The sequence below is a fragment of the Genypterus blacodes genome, unplaced genomic scaffold, assembly GCF_046128005.1.
Source record: "Genypterus blacodes isolate CSIRO-AG114 ecotype Tasmania unplaced genomic scaffold, CSIRO-AGI_Gbla_v1 ptg000087l_1, whole genome shotgun sequence".
In the NCBI taxonomy this organism is placed as follows: domain Eukaryota; kingdom Metazoa; phylum Chordata; class Actinopteri; order Ophidiiformes; family Ophidiidae; genus Genypterus; species Genypterus blacodes.
In genome coordinates this window covers 210,001-223,244 of record NW_027466892.1, presented here as the reverse complement: position 1 = coordinate 223,244, position 13,244 = coordinate 210,001, and the positions used below count along the sequence as shown (strand labels likewise).

Sequence of the window (13,244 nt, the reverse complement as noted above, 5' to 3'; positions counted from 1 at the left end):
GCGGGATTTCCAAAGGTCTGCTCTTGGTTGTTGGGATAGTGAGCAGGCCTGCTGAGATCTTAGAACAGGTGCAGGAACATCAGGGGTTAGAAGGTTACAAGGTGTTCTATTATACTGCTCTAGTCACAAAGCTTTCTACTCCTAAATGCTTTTTTACTCTGTAGTTTTCTTTTCTTCTCCATGTTTCCCTCCTCTGACTGTTGTCTCTTCATCAGGAAGTTTTGCTGCACTGTGCCAACGTAAACTGAAGTCTAAGCTGAAGCAGAAGTTCCAGAGTGTGTGTGAGGGGGTCGCTAAAGCAGGAAAGCAAACCCCTCTGAATGAGATCTACACAGAGCTCTACATCACAGAGGGAGGGGCTGGAGGGCTCAACCATGAACATGAGGTCACACACATTGAAGCAGCATCCAGGAAAGCACAGAGAGCAGAAACAACAATCAGATATGAAGACATCTTTAAAGCCTCACCTGGAAGTGATCAGCCAATCAGAACACTGATGACAAAGGGCGTGGCTGGCATCGGGAAAACCCTCTTAACACAGAAGTTCACTCTGGACTGGGCTGAAGGCAAAGCCCACCAGAACATCCAGCTCACATTTCCATTCACCTTCAGAGAGCTGAATGTGCTGAGAGGGAGAAAGTTCAGCTTGGTGGAGCTTCTTCATCACTTCTTTACTGAAACCAAAGAAGCAGGAATCTGCTGCTTTGAAGACTTCCGGGTCGTCTTCATCCTGGACGGTCTGGATGAGTGTCGACTTCCTCTGGACTTCCACAAAGGTGAGATCCTGACCGATGTTAGAGAGTCCACCTCAGTGGATGTTCTGCTGACAAACCTCATCAGGGGGAACCTGCTTCCATCTGCTGGCCTCTGGATCACCACAAGACCTGCAGCAGCCAATCTGATCCCTGCTGAGAGCGTGGACATGGTGACAGAGGTCAGAGGGTTCACTGACCCTCAGAAGAAGGAGTACTTCAGGAAGAGACTCAGAGATGATGAGCAGGCCAACAGCATCATCTCCCACATCAAGACCTCACGAAGCCTCCACATCATGTGCCACATTCCAGTCTTCTGCTGGATCACTGCCACAGTTCTGGAGGACATGATGAAGACCAGAGAGAGAGGAGAGCTGCCCAAGACCCTGACTGAGATGTACATCCACTTCCTGGTGGTTCAGACCAAAGTGAAGAACATCAAGTATGATGGAGGAGCAGAGACAGGTCCACTCTGGAATACAGAGAGCAGGAAGATGATGGAGTCTCTGGGAAAACTGGCTTTTGATCAGCTGCAGAAAGGAAACCTGATCTTCTATGAGTCAGACCTGACAGAGTGTGGCATGGACATCACAGCAGCCTCAGTGTACTCAGGAGTGTTCACACAGGTCTTTAAAGAGGAGAGGGGACTGTACCAGGACCAGGTGTTCTGCTTCGTCCATCTGAGCCTCCAGGAGTTTCTGGCTGCTCTTTATGTCCATCTGACATTCATCAACTCTGGAGTCAACCTGCTGTCAGAGAATAAACCAACCTCCTGGTTGCCTAGAGTATCACGACACAAACCTAAACTAAGAAGTCTCCACCAGAGTGCTGTGGACGAGGCCTTACAGAGTCCAAATGGACACCTGGACTTGTTTCTTCGTTTCCTTTTGGGCCTTTCACTGCAGACCAATCAGACTCTTTTAAAGGATCTCCTGAAAGAGACAGGAAGGAGCTCAGAGACCAACCAGGAAACAGTCCAGTACATCAAGAAGAAGATCAATAAGAAGGTCTCTGCAGAGAGAAGCATCAATCTGTTCCACTGTCTGAGTGAGCTGAAGGATCTTTCTCTAGTGAAGGAGATCCAAGAGCACCTGAGCTCAGGACTTCTCTCCACAGTCACACTGTCTCCTGCTGAGTGGTCTGCTCTGGCCTTCATCTTACTATCATCAGAGGAAGATCTGGATGTGTTTCTCTTCTCAGGCTGCTGCCAGTGGTCAAAGCCTCCGGGAAAACTCTGTAAGTGTGGAGACACACAAAGAATTGGATCATTACATTACAATCATTTAGCAGACGCTTTTATCCAAAGCTTACATTACCACCCATTACAGAGGGGGAGCAATTGAGGGTTCGGCGCCTTGCTCACGGGCACCTCGGCAGGGACTCGAACCAGCGATCCTCCGGTTCCCAAGCGGAAGCTCTACCCACTAAGCTACTGCCTCCCCATAAAATGTAAAGAAATAAAATGTTCAACTTTTCATTTTCAGGCTGAGTGGCTGTAATCTGTCAAAGAGAAGCTGTGAAGCTCTGTCCTCAGTCCTCTGCTCCCAGTCCTCCAGTCTCAGAGACCTGGACCTGAGTAACAATGACCTGCAGGACTCAGGAGTGAAGCTGCTGTCTGCTGGACTGGAGAGTCCTCACTGTCAGCTGGAGACTCTCAGGTCAGGACTCTGCTCTTTGTGTCAGTGACCATTTAAATGTTCCTGCTAAAGAAGTCCTGATGCAAACATCACTGAGAGCTTTCTGTTTCCTGGAGGAGATTTGAGCTCCAGTCTGCTCCATGATTGACCAAACTTTCTCTCTTTCTCTCTCTTGCTCCCCCCCTCTCTTTCTGTGTCCCCCCCCCTCCCTCTCTCTCTCTCTGTCTCTCTCCCTCTCCCTCTCTCTCTGTCTCTCTCCGTCTCTCTCTCCCCCTCTCTCTCTCCCTCTCTCTCTCCCTCTCTCTCTCCTCCCTCTCTATCTCTCTCAGGCTGTCAGGTTGTATGATCACACAGGAAGGCTGTGCTTCTCTGGCCTCAGCTCTGATCTCCAACCCCTCCAGTCTGAGAGAGCTGGACCTGAGCTACAACCATCCAGGAGAGGCAGGAGAGAAGCTGCTGTCTGCTGGAGTGGAGAGTCCACACTGGAGACTGGACACTCTCAGGTAAGGACACAACTACAGAGTGGACACTCAGGTGTGGACAGACTCCCTGTGGGTTGAAGGGAAAAACTCTGTCTCCAAATCAATAATCAATAACGTGCTGCTGTGTGTGTGTGTGTGTGTGTGTGTGTGTGTGTGTGTGTGTGTGTGTGTGTGTGTGTGTGTGTGTGTGTGTGTCTCTTCCTGCAGGATGGATCATGGTGGACAGCAGTGGATCAAAGCAGGTCTGAGTAAATGTAAGTTTGATGTGACTTTGATTCCTCAGACCAAAGATCTGGAATCTATCTTGTGCCAGATCCAAATAATGCAGAGATACTTTAATGCAGTGGTTCCCAAACTTTTTCTGCAGCGCCCCCTTTAGTAGATAAGAATATTTCCTTGTCTTTGCACTAATGATAGCTTCATCTTCATCTTCTCAGTGACTGCTGTGGGCTCGCTTTGTGCTGCAGATCTTTTCTAATCGGGGTTGCAGCTGTCAGACTGACACTCTTAGTTCAGTTTCAATGTCCAGCTTCCACCTGGATTTGGTTTTGATTGAGGCTCACATAGGTAGGATGTGGCAGAAGGAAGGAGTGTGGCCATGGCTCTCCTACCTAGCAGAGGGGAATCGCTCATTCTCCTGCTGCCATACCAAGAAGTTCTTCATCATAATAATGAGTTAAATCCCTCACAACTGGGCTTCTAATGCTAAACTAGCGGCTAGCCAAGCTAACGACTCCCATGTGTCAGAGCGGCTGATGAGCACAAACGCTGAAGCGGCACCAATAAACAGCAACAACAACAACAACAACAACAACCAGTAGTTGAGTGTTTAGATATCAAAGGTGTGTCAGTAGAAAGTGACAGTGAGTCAGAAGACAAAGTGCAGTAGTGAATAAATGAGTGAATAATAAAGGCAGCAGCTGTGTTTGATGATAAACTGCTGCTGTTTGTGTCTTTTTCTGTCCATCAGATGTTTGTGAACTGGAACTGGACCCAAACACAGCAAGCAGATACCTCAAACTGTCTGACAACAACAGGAAGGTGACATATGTGAAAGAGGAGCAGCCACATCCTGATCATCCAGAGAGGTTTGATCACTGGCCTCAGCTGCTGTGTAGAAATGGTCTGACTGGTCGTTGTTACTGGGAGGTGGAGTGGAGAGGAGACGTTTATATATCAGTGAGTTACAGAGGAATCAGGAGGGAAGGGGACGGAGATGAGAGAATGTAAGGGGAAAATAATCAGTCCTGGATGCTGAACTGCTCTGATCGTCATGGTTACTCTGTCTGTCACAATAACATAGACATGCCCCTCAGTGTCCCTGTGTCCTCCTCTGTTCCTCACAGAGTAGGAGTGTATCTGGACTGTCCTGCTGGCACTCTGTCCTTCTACAGCGTCTCTCACACACTGATCCACCTCCACACCTTCACCACCACATTCACTCAACCTCTCTATGCTGGGTTTGGGTTCTGGAGGTCACATGGTTCCTCACTGACTCTGTGTGATCTGACCCACGAGGAGAGGGAAAGAATGAAAGTGTGGAGCAAAGAGAATAAAGAAGCACGTGGAATTCTTTGGAATTTTTGGTTTTAGGTCTGAGACGTTTTGTGTTTTTCTTCACGAGTTGAAGCATTTTGTACCTGTCATCTATAGCAAAGTAGCAGTAAAATCTCTCATTTGATCACATTTGTACTTTCTGGTTGTACTGTTCACAAACATAAAAGTATGAGAATACTTTGTGACTCCAAATATGAGGATTTCTTGCTTTTCAGACATATTTTTAGATCTATTTCAGATATTTGAGCTGCTCAGCTGTATCCTGTCACAAATGCATCATCTGATCTTAACAGCTCATTTATTGACAGAGGCCTGAGTACGACTCTCCTGATGATGATGATGATGATGATATACTGTACATATGTCATGGGTTTGAATGTGAAGTAGTGGTGTTCTTGCATGTTGTGTTCATGTTCTTCTGCCTCCATATTGACTTATAGTTGTAGAAGTAGTCTGAGTGTATCTACATGCATTTAAATAAAGTGAGCTCTGTTTGATTTCTCTTTCAAACATTTATTTATGGTATATAAGGTGAAATACAAACATGTTTCCACTGTGTGTGTGTGTGTGTGTGTGTGTGTGTGTGTGTGTGTGTCCTACCTCCATGACAGCAGAACAGGTGTTGTGAAACTTGTCAGGAAGAAAAACCTTTCTGTCCTGAATCCTTGATTGGTGTGTGTGTGTGCGTGCGTGTGATCTGAAGTAAAGACTTGTTGTGATGAAGAACACTAGAAACACATCCAGCAGAAGGAGTCATTCCCTGCAGTCTGAGAGAAGTGTTCAGTCTGCAGTGATCCTCACCTTTCCAGCTCTGCAGTGGTCTGTGGCCTCCCTGACACACAGGACGTCCGTCCCGTCCACACCTACAGGAAGAGACGAGGACAAGGACTCTTTCACTAAGTCACATAATCACTAACCTTCAGACACACCAGAGTGAGAAGCAGCAGCCTGAAGATGTGTGTGTGTGTGTGTGTGCAGTATCATACATGAGCATCAGAAAGCTCTGTGCCTGCTCACACCTGGAACTGCCAGGACGCAGCTCGGCCTCCTGTTATAGTGTGGGTCTGTGTAGGCCGGCTGCAGCGTACGGACACAAGGACACAAAGATCAGAAGATAATCTGAACCACATCTACAACACAACATAGACATGTTCTTTATCTCACCTCACACCTCCATGATGTCACCACAGACTGATAGAAGATCTCTGCTGCACCTGATGAAGGATCTCAGCCTCCTCCTCAGGAAATACAGTCTGCTCATCTCCTTCCTGTTCACAGCTCTGGTCCAGTCTGTGGCCCAGGTCCTCCACCCCCCTCTTCACTTAGGGTGTGTGTGGTCTTCATCACTCCGTCTCTCCTCCTGAGTCCACCTCTCTGGTACCTGAACCACTCTAAACATCATTAATGTCCTCTGACTCCCAGCCTCCCTAAACAACAACCGATGAACCCGAATGAGTGACAACTTCCTGCTCAACATCGTTCTATTTATTTTTATAATCTTTACTACTTTATATCACAGGAAATGAGTTCAGGTCTCACGCAGCCTTCATGACTTCCTCCCTTCATCTATCCACCACCTCTCTCACACACACATTACATTACATTATATTACGATCATTTGGCTGACGCTTTTATCCAAAGCGACTTACATTACATTTACCACCCTTCGCAGAGGGGGGAGCAATTGAGGGTTCGGTGCCTTGCTCAGGGGCACCTCGGCAGGGGCTCGAACCGGCAACCCTCAGGTTCCCAAGCGGAAGCTCTACCCACTGAGCCCACTGAGCCACTGCCTGCCACCCACACACACACACACACACACACACACACACACACACACACACACACACACGCACACTCCCGCCCATTAAAAACACATTCCAGGCGTTACAGGTGAGTCAGCTGACCCTTTTTTTTAATGACCTCACCCAGGAACAAAATGTAGTGATGCTTTATCACACGCAGGTATGTTGTGTAGTTAGAAAGGGACTTTTGTTCAGATGAGGAAGACTGACCCAGCGTGAGTTTGAGTTTGATTTGATGACTTTATGGATCATAGTTTATACTTCATGTTTCTGTCTCTGTGCTTGTGTCTGTGTGTGTGTGTGTGTGTGTGTGTGTGTGTTCTGACTTTTAGTCTCTTCATGTCTTGTAAAGCACTTTGGGCTGCAGCTCTGTATGAAAGGTGCTGTACAAAGACAGACTATTGTTATTATTGTGCATGTGTGTTCATTTATGTGTGTGTGTTTATGCTTCCCTCTCTGTACTGTAGTGAAGATGAGTGTTTGTGGTGATGAAGATAAGGGACCTCCAGACTCGCACACACAGTAAATACTGCCCGTCTCACAGGGGTGGGGTTTGATAGAGCTTTGTGTTAAACACTGTTACCAAACTGAGGATGAAGACTCTGAATCCCATCATGCTAACTCACTGACTCCATCTCCAGCAGCTACAGTACATGACTGTGTCTCACCGTCTGTGCCATCATTCAGACAGAGGCTGGGACTTCAGCTTAGAAGGAATTAGATCCCTGACACGTTTATAGATTCTGTTTGAAGAACTTTTCCCTCAAAGACTCATTGGAACTACATGGAACAAATGAACATGACTTTGATTTAGTGCACAGAATTCAAATGACAGTTTCACTTTCACTTTGTTGACAACTTTGAAATTAAATTGCAATCATGTCCATGAAATTCAAATGACGCTTTTTGGATGAAGTCTTGCAAAGATATAACATGAGACTCAAAACTCATTCAATACATGAAAGATGTTTTTGTTTTTGTACCTGTCTGTTACCAGGAAATGCCCATTTAAACTAAGAACCTGTTTGTCAAGGCAGTCCTGGCAAAGATGAGCTGCCAAACTAGTTTCAGAAAGATTGAGAAACACAATCACACAACAAAACACAAACTATCAAACTGAATAAGAACAAAGTCAAACTACAACTACGTTTTTCAGTTTCTCACAATTTCTCATTGCTTCTCTCATTTGACCTCATGACTTTCTGCTTCAATCCTCTGTTGTGTTGTCAATGCTGTGTTTATAGAGTTCACCAGCAGAGGGCAGACTCTCCTGTACCCAGCTGTGTGTCCATGAAGAGTGACTGGTCCATGTATGAACCTCTGAGCTTCAGTGATGGACAGAAGTCTGCTGAAGAAAATTCAGAGGTTAAACCAGATCACTCTGATATCATCAGTGTAGTTTTGTCCCTGAGAGAGAGAGAGAGAGAGAGAGAGAGAGAGAGAGAGAGAGAGAGAATCAGAGTGACAATATAAAAATATCTGATGTAATGTTGTCGGTATCAAAACCCAAACTTCCTGTTTTTAGCCTTTAGCTCCTGTTAGCTGAGGGCGTTTTACTTCCTTTTACTTCCCTTTCAACAAAAGAGTGAATCCTTCATAAGGACACACACACACACACACACACACACTTATCTGCTTCAATCCTCTGTTGTTTTGTCAATGCTGTGTTTATAGAGTTCACCAGCAGAGGGCAGACTCTCCTGTACCCAGCTGTGTGTCCATGAAGAGTGACAGGTCCATGTATGAACCTCTGAGCTTCAGTGATGGACAGAAGTCTGCTGAAGAAAGGTCAGAGGTTAAACCAGGTCACTGTGACATCATCACTGTAGGTTTGTCACTGAGGGAGAGAGAGAGAGAGAGAGAGAGAGGAAGGAGGAGAGGGAGGAAGAGAGAGGGGGAGAGAGACAAAGGGCAGGGGGAGAGGGAGGAAATCAGAGAGAGACAGAGAGAGAGAGGGAGAGAGAGAGGGTGGGGGGGAGAGGGAGGAGGACAGAGAAAGAGAGAGAGGTACAGAGGGAGGAAGAGAGAGAGAGAGAGAGAGAGAGAGAGGAAGAGAGAGAGGGAGAGAGAGAGGTACAGAGGGAGGAAGAGAGAGAGAGGGAGAGGAGAGGGAGAGAGAGAGAGAGAGAGAGAGAGAGGGTGGAATACAGCCAGAGGGAGGAGGAGGAAGGGGGAGAGGGGGAGAGGGAGGAAGACAGAGAGGGACAGAGAGAGAGAGAGGGAGAGAGGGTGGGGGAGAGGGAGGAAGACAAAGAGAGAGGAAGAGAGAGAGAGAGAGGGACAGAGGGAGGAAGAGAGAGAGAGGGAGGGAGAAAGAGGGAGAGAGGGAGGAAGAAAGAGAGAGGGAGAGAAAGAGAAAGAGAGGGAGGAAGCAAGAGAGAAAGTGGGACAGAGAGAGGAAGAGAGAGAGAGGGGGGGAGAAAGAGGGAGAGAGAGAGAGAGGGGGAGGAGGAGGAAGGAGGAGAGGGAGAGAGAGAGAGAGCAAGGGAGAGAGCACAGATACACACACTCACACACAGAAGGCACGCACGCACACACACACACACACACACACACACACACAGCATGGTAACTTATCTCCTTCAATCCTCTGTTGTTTTGTCAATGCTGTGTTTATAGAGTTCACCAGCAGAGGGCAGACTCTCCTGTACCCAGCTGTGTGTCCATGAAGAGTGACAGGTCCATGTATGAACCTCTGAGCTTCAGTGATGGACAGAAGTCTGCTGAAGAAAGGTCAGAGGTTAAACCAGGTCACTGTGATATCATCACTGTAGGTTTGTAGTAGAAGACATAGTAGAAGACATGGATGACAAAAAACTTTCTTCATCTAAATAGCTCCAAAACAGATGCTATCTTAGTTGGCACACCACATCAAGAACGGTCATCCCCAATAACACACATCACCTTCTCTGGTCAAAACATACCTCTGTCTTCAACAGTCACCAACCTGGGCGTAAGATTTGACAATCATCTCACTTTTGACACCCAGATTAAACACCTCTGCAAAACCTCCTTCTACCACCTCAGGAACATTGCCAAACTCCGCCCCACACTCAGTCTGTCAGATGCGGAAAAACTGGTCCACGCCTTTGTCTCCTCAAGGCTGGACTACTGCAACGCACTTCTCATCGGTACTCCTGGCAAGAGCCTACAAAAACTACAGTACATCCAGAACAGCGCCGCTAGGATCCTGATGAGAGTACGGAAATATGACCACATCACACCCATCCTTCACTCACTCCACTGGCTTCCTGTATCATTCAGGATCGACTATAAAATCTCTCTGCTAACTCATCAATGCATCCATGAGAATGCCCCTTCCTATCTCAAAGAACTCCTCACACCACAAACCTCCACACGTAACCTCCGCTCTGGGAACAAAAGCACCCTCCAGCCTCCAAAAACCAAGCTCCGCACATTGGGTGATCGGGCTTTCTGCTCAGCCGCTCCGCGCCTGTGGAACTCCCTCCCAGACCACCTGAGGGCACCACAAACGACTGCCTCATTTAAGAAAGGCCTGAAAACCTTTCTTTTTAAACAAGCATTTTTTTTAACACACTGTGTCATAGTTTTCTTGTTTTTAAACCTGTTTTAATTTTGCTGTACTCTGTAGCACTTTGAGATTGTTTTTAACTATGAAAAGTGCTCTACAAATAAAATGTATTATTATTATTATTATTATTATCTCAAAGGACAGGTCTTCTTGAATGAAGGACACGTCTCTGTCCACCTGAGTGTTTGGATCAGAGCCTCAGAAGTTGAGCTGATGAGCTAAAGATTGATTCCAGGATCCTGTGATGCTCTGAGCTGCTTTGAGGGACCAGCAGACAGCAGCATTTCCTGTTGCCTCAAACACACAGACAGACATCACCATGACAACCTGTGTCTGTGTGTGTTTGCAGACTTCATGTTTCCTGATTTCTCCACAGAGTTCACCTGAAGAAGTCAGAGGTTTCCAGTGGTGTGTGTGTCCAGCAGCATCCAGCAGACCTGGACTCCATATTTACGGTGTGTAAATGTCCAGGCTCCCCCCACTTCCATATGGACGATGTCACCGGGTGGAGAATCTATTCCATAGAGAGATAAGAGATGTTTGACCGGAGCACTTGGTTCATTTAGTTTGACCAGTGAGAGTTCACTGGGAACCTAGTGTGAAGCATCATAACTGTTGCTATGGTTACCTGCATCTTCATCAAGCCGGAGATTTCGAGCGCCGGTCAGCTGCATGTTGTCAACATATAGACTGTAAACACACACCTGACAGCCAATCAGGAAGCAGGATCTTCTGTCCCCCTGCTATAAACTCACGTCTGACTCTTTCAGCTGCTGGAGGAGAACATTGTCAGGTTTGTGAAGGACGAGCTGAAGAGCGTCCAGAAGGTTCTGACCGCAGACTACCCACAATGCTTAGAGAGGCCGAGCGAGGACCGAGAGCAGTGGAGCGACAGAGAGGCGTTGGTGAAGCTCACAGTGAACTTCCTGAGGAGAATGAAGCAGGAGGAGCTGGCTGACTCTCTGCACAGCAGTAAGACCATTGAACAGCTTGAACATGATAAGGAAAGAGGAAACAGGACTAAAGCTTCACACTTACACTTAGAGCAGCTAATCACTCTCCTGCACAAAGAGACTGTGTTCACCTCCTGTTTATCAGCACTTTAGTCACATTCAAAGGCTCACCAACAGAAGTGTGTTTTTAGTGGGGATTTAAAGATCACAAGAGAGTTTGTCTCTTTGACTGGGGCAGGAAGTGGATTCCAAAGAAAAGGAGTGCAGGATGTCCAAAGATCTGCTCTTGGTTGTTGGGATAGTGAGCAGGCCTGCTGAGATCTTAGAGCAGGTGCAGGAACATCAGGGGTTAGAAGGTTAGAAGGCGTTCTATTATACTGCTCTAGTCACAAAGCTTTCTACTCCTAAATGCTTTTTTACTCTGTAGTTTTCTTTTCTTCTCCATGTTTCCCTCCTCTGACTGTTGTCTCTTCATCAGGAACTTTTCATCCACCCATAACACTCCAACGTAAACTGAAGTCTAAGCTGAAGCAGAAGTTCCAGAGTGTGTGTGAGGGGGTCGCTAAAGCAGGAAAGCAAACCCCTCTGAATGAGATCTACACAGAGCTCTACATCACAGAGGGAGGGGCTGGAGGGGTCAACCATGAACATGAGGTCACACACATTGAAGCAGCATCCAGGAAAGCACAGAGAGCAGAAACAACAATCAGATGTGAAGACATCTTTAAAGCCTCACCTGGAAGAGATCAGCCAATCAGAACACTGATGACAAAGGGCGTGGCTGGCATCGGGAAAACCCTCTTAACACAGAAGTTCACTCTGGACTGGGCTGAAGGCAAAGCCCACCAGAACATCCAGCTCACATTTCCATTCACCTTCAGAGAGCTGAATGTGCTGAGAGGGAGAAAGTTCAGCTTGGTGGAGCTTCTTCATCACTTCTTTACTGAAACCAAAGAAGCAGGAATCTGCAGCTTTGAAGACTTCCGGGTCATCTTCATCCTGGACGGTCTGGATGAGTGTCGACTTCCTCTGGACTTCCAAAAAGGTGAGATCCTGACCGATGTTAGAGAGTCCACCTCAGTGGATGTTCTGCTGACAAACCTCATCAGGGGGAACCTGCTTCCATCTGCTGGCCTCTGGATCACCACAAGACCTGCAGCAGCCAATCTGATCCCTGCTGAGAGCGTGGACATGGTGACAGAGGTCAGAGGGTTCACTGACCCTCAGAAGGAGGAGTACTTCAGGAAGAGACTCAGAGATGATGAGCAGGCCAACAGCATCATCTCCCACATCAAGACCTCACGAAGCCTCCACATCATGTGCCACATTCCAGTCTTCTGCTGGATCACTGCCACAGTTCTGGAGGATGTGATGATGAAGACCAGAGAGAGAGGAGAGCTGCCCAAGACCCTGACTGAGATGTACATCCACTTCCTGGTGGTTCAGACCAAAGTGAAGAACATCAAGTATGATGGAGGAGCAGATACAGGTCCACTCTGGAATACAGAGAGCAGGAAGATGATGGAGTCTCTGGGAAAACTGGCTTTTGATCAGCTGCAGAAAGGAAACCTGATCTTCTATGAGTCAGACCTGACAGAGTGTGGCATGGACATCACAGCAGCCTCAGTGTACTCAGGAGTGTTCACACAGGTCTTTAAAGAGGAGAGGGGACTGTACCAGGACCAGGTGTTCTGCTTCGTCCATCTGAGCCTCCAGGAGTTTCTGGCTGCTCTTTATGTCCATCTGACATTCATCAACTCTGGAGTCAACCTGCTGTTAGAGAATAAACCAACCTCCTGGTTGCCTAGAGTATCACGACACAAACCTAAACTAAGAAGTCTCCACCAGAGTGCTGTGGACGAGGCCTTACTGAGTCCAAATGGACACCTGGACTTGTTTCTTCGTTTCCTTTTGGGCCTTTCACTGCAGACCAATCAGACTCTTTTAAAGGATCTCCTGAAAGAGACAGGAAGGAGCTCAGAGACCAACCAGGAAACAGTCCAGTACATCAAGAAGAAGATCAATAAGAAGGTCTCTGCAGAGAGAAGCATCAATCTGTTCCACTGTCTGAGTGAGCTGAAGGATCTTTCTCTAGTGAAGGAGATCCAAGAGCACCTGAGCTCAGGACTTCTCTCCACAGTCACACTGTCTCCTGCTGAGTGGTCTGCTCTGGCCTTCATCTTACTGTCATCAGAGGAAGATCTGGATGTGTTTGACCTGAAGAAATACTCTGCTTCAGAGGAGGCTCTTCTCAGGCTGCTGCCAGTGGTCAAAGCCTCCAGGAAAACTCTGTAAGTGTGGAGACACACAAAGATTTGGATCATTTTAGGGAACAGATATAAAATGTTCAACTTTTCATTTTCAGGCTGAGTGTCTGTAATCTGTCAGAGAGAAGCTGTGAAGCTCTGTCCTCAGTCCTCTGCTCCCAGTCCTCCAGTCTGAGAGACCTGGACCTGAGTAACAGTGACCTGCAGGATTCAGGAGTGAAGCTGCTGTCTGCTGGACTGG

At 47.2% G+C, this 13,244-nt stretch overlaps 1 protein-coding gene, 1 long non-coding RNA gene and 1 pseudogene across 2 annotated transcripts in view; all 3 read left to right on the top strand.

Moving 5' to 3' along the window:
- Positions 1 to 13,244, top strand: part of LOC143007430 (uncharacterized) — an 82,509-nt gene that overhangs the window by 64,362 nt on the left and 4,903 nt on the right. Inside the window, 3 exon segments of the mRNA XM_076158775.1 lie at positions 216 to 1,940; positions 1,943 to 1,988; positions 2,237 to 2,410. Of these exon segments, the coding sequence (XP_076014890.1) occupies positions 216 to 1,940; positions 1,943 to 1,988; positions 2,237 to 2,410 (1,945 nt within the window).
- On the top strand, positions 2,901 to 4,910 carry LOC143007437 (stonustoxin subunit beta-like; annotated as a pseudogene).
- LOC143007444 (uncharacterized) lies at positions 6,291 to 7,599 on the top strand. Its single transcript, XR_012964475.1, has 3 exons — positions 6,291 to 6,445; positions 6,698 to 6,752; positions 7,475 to 7,599. It is a non-coding gene; the product is annotated as an uncharacterized LOC143007444 (long non-coding RNA).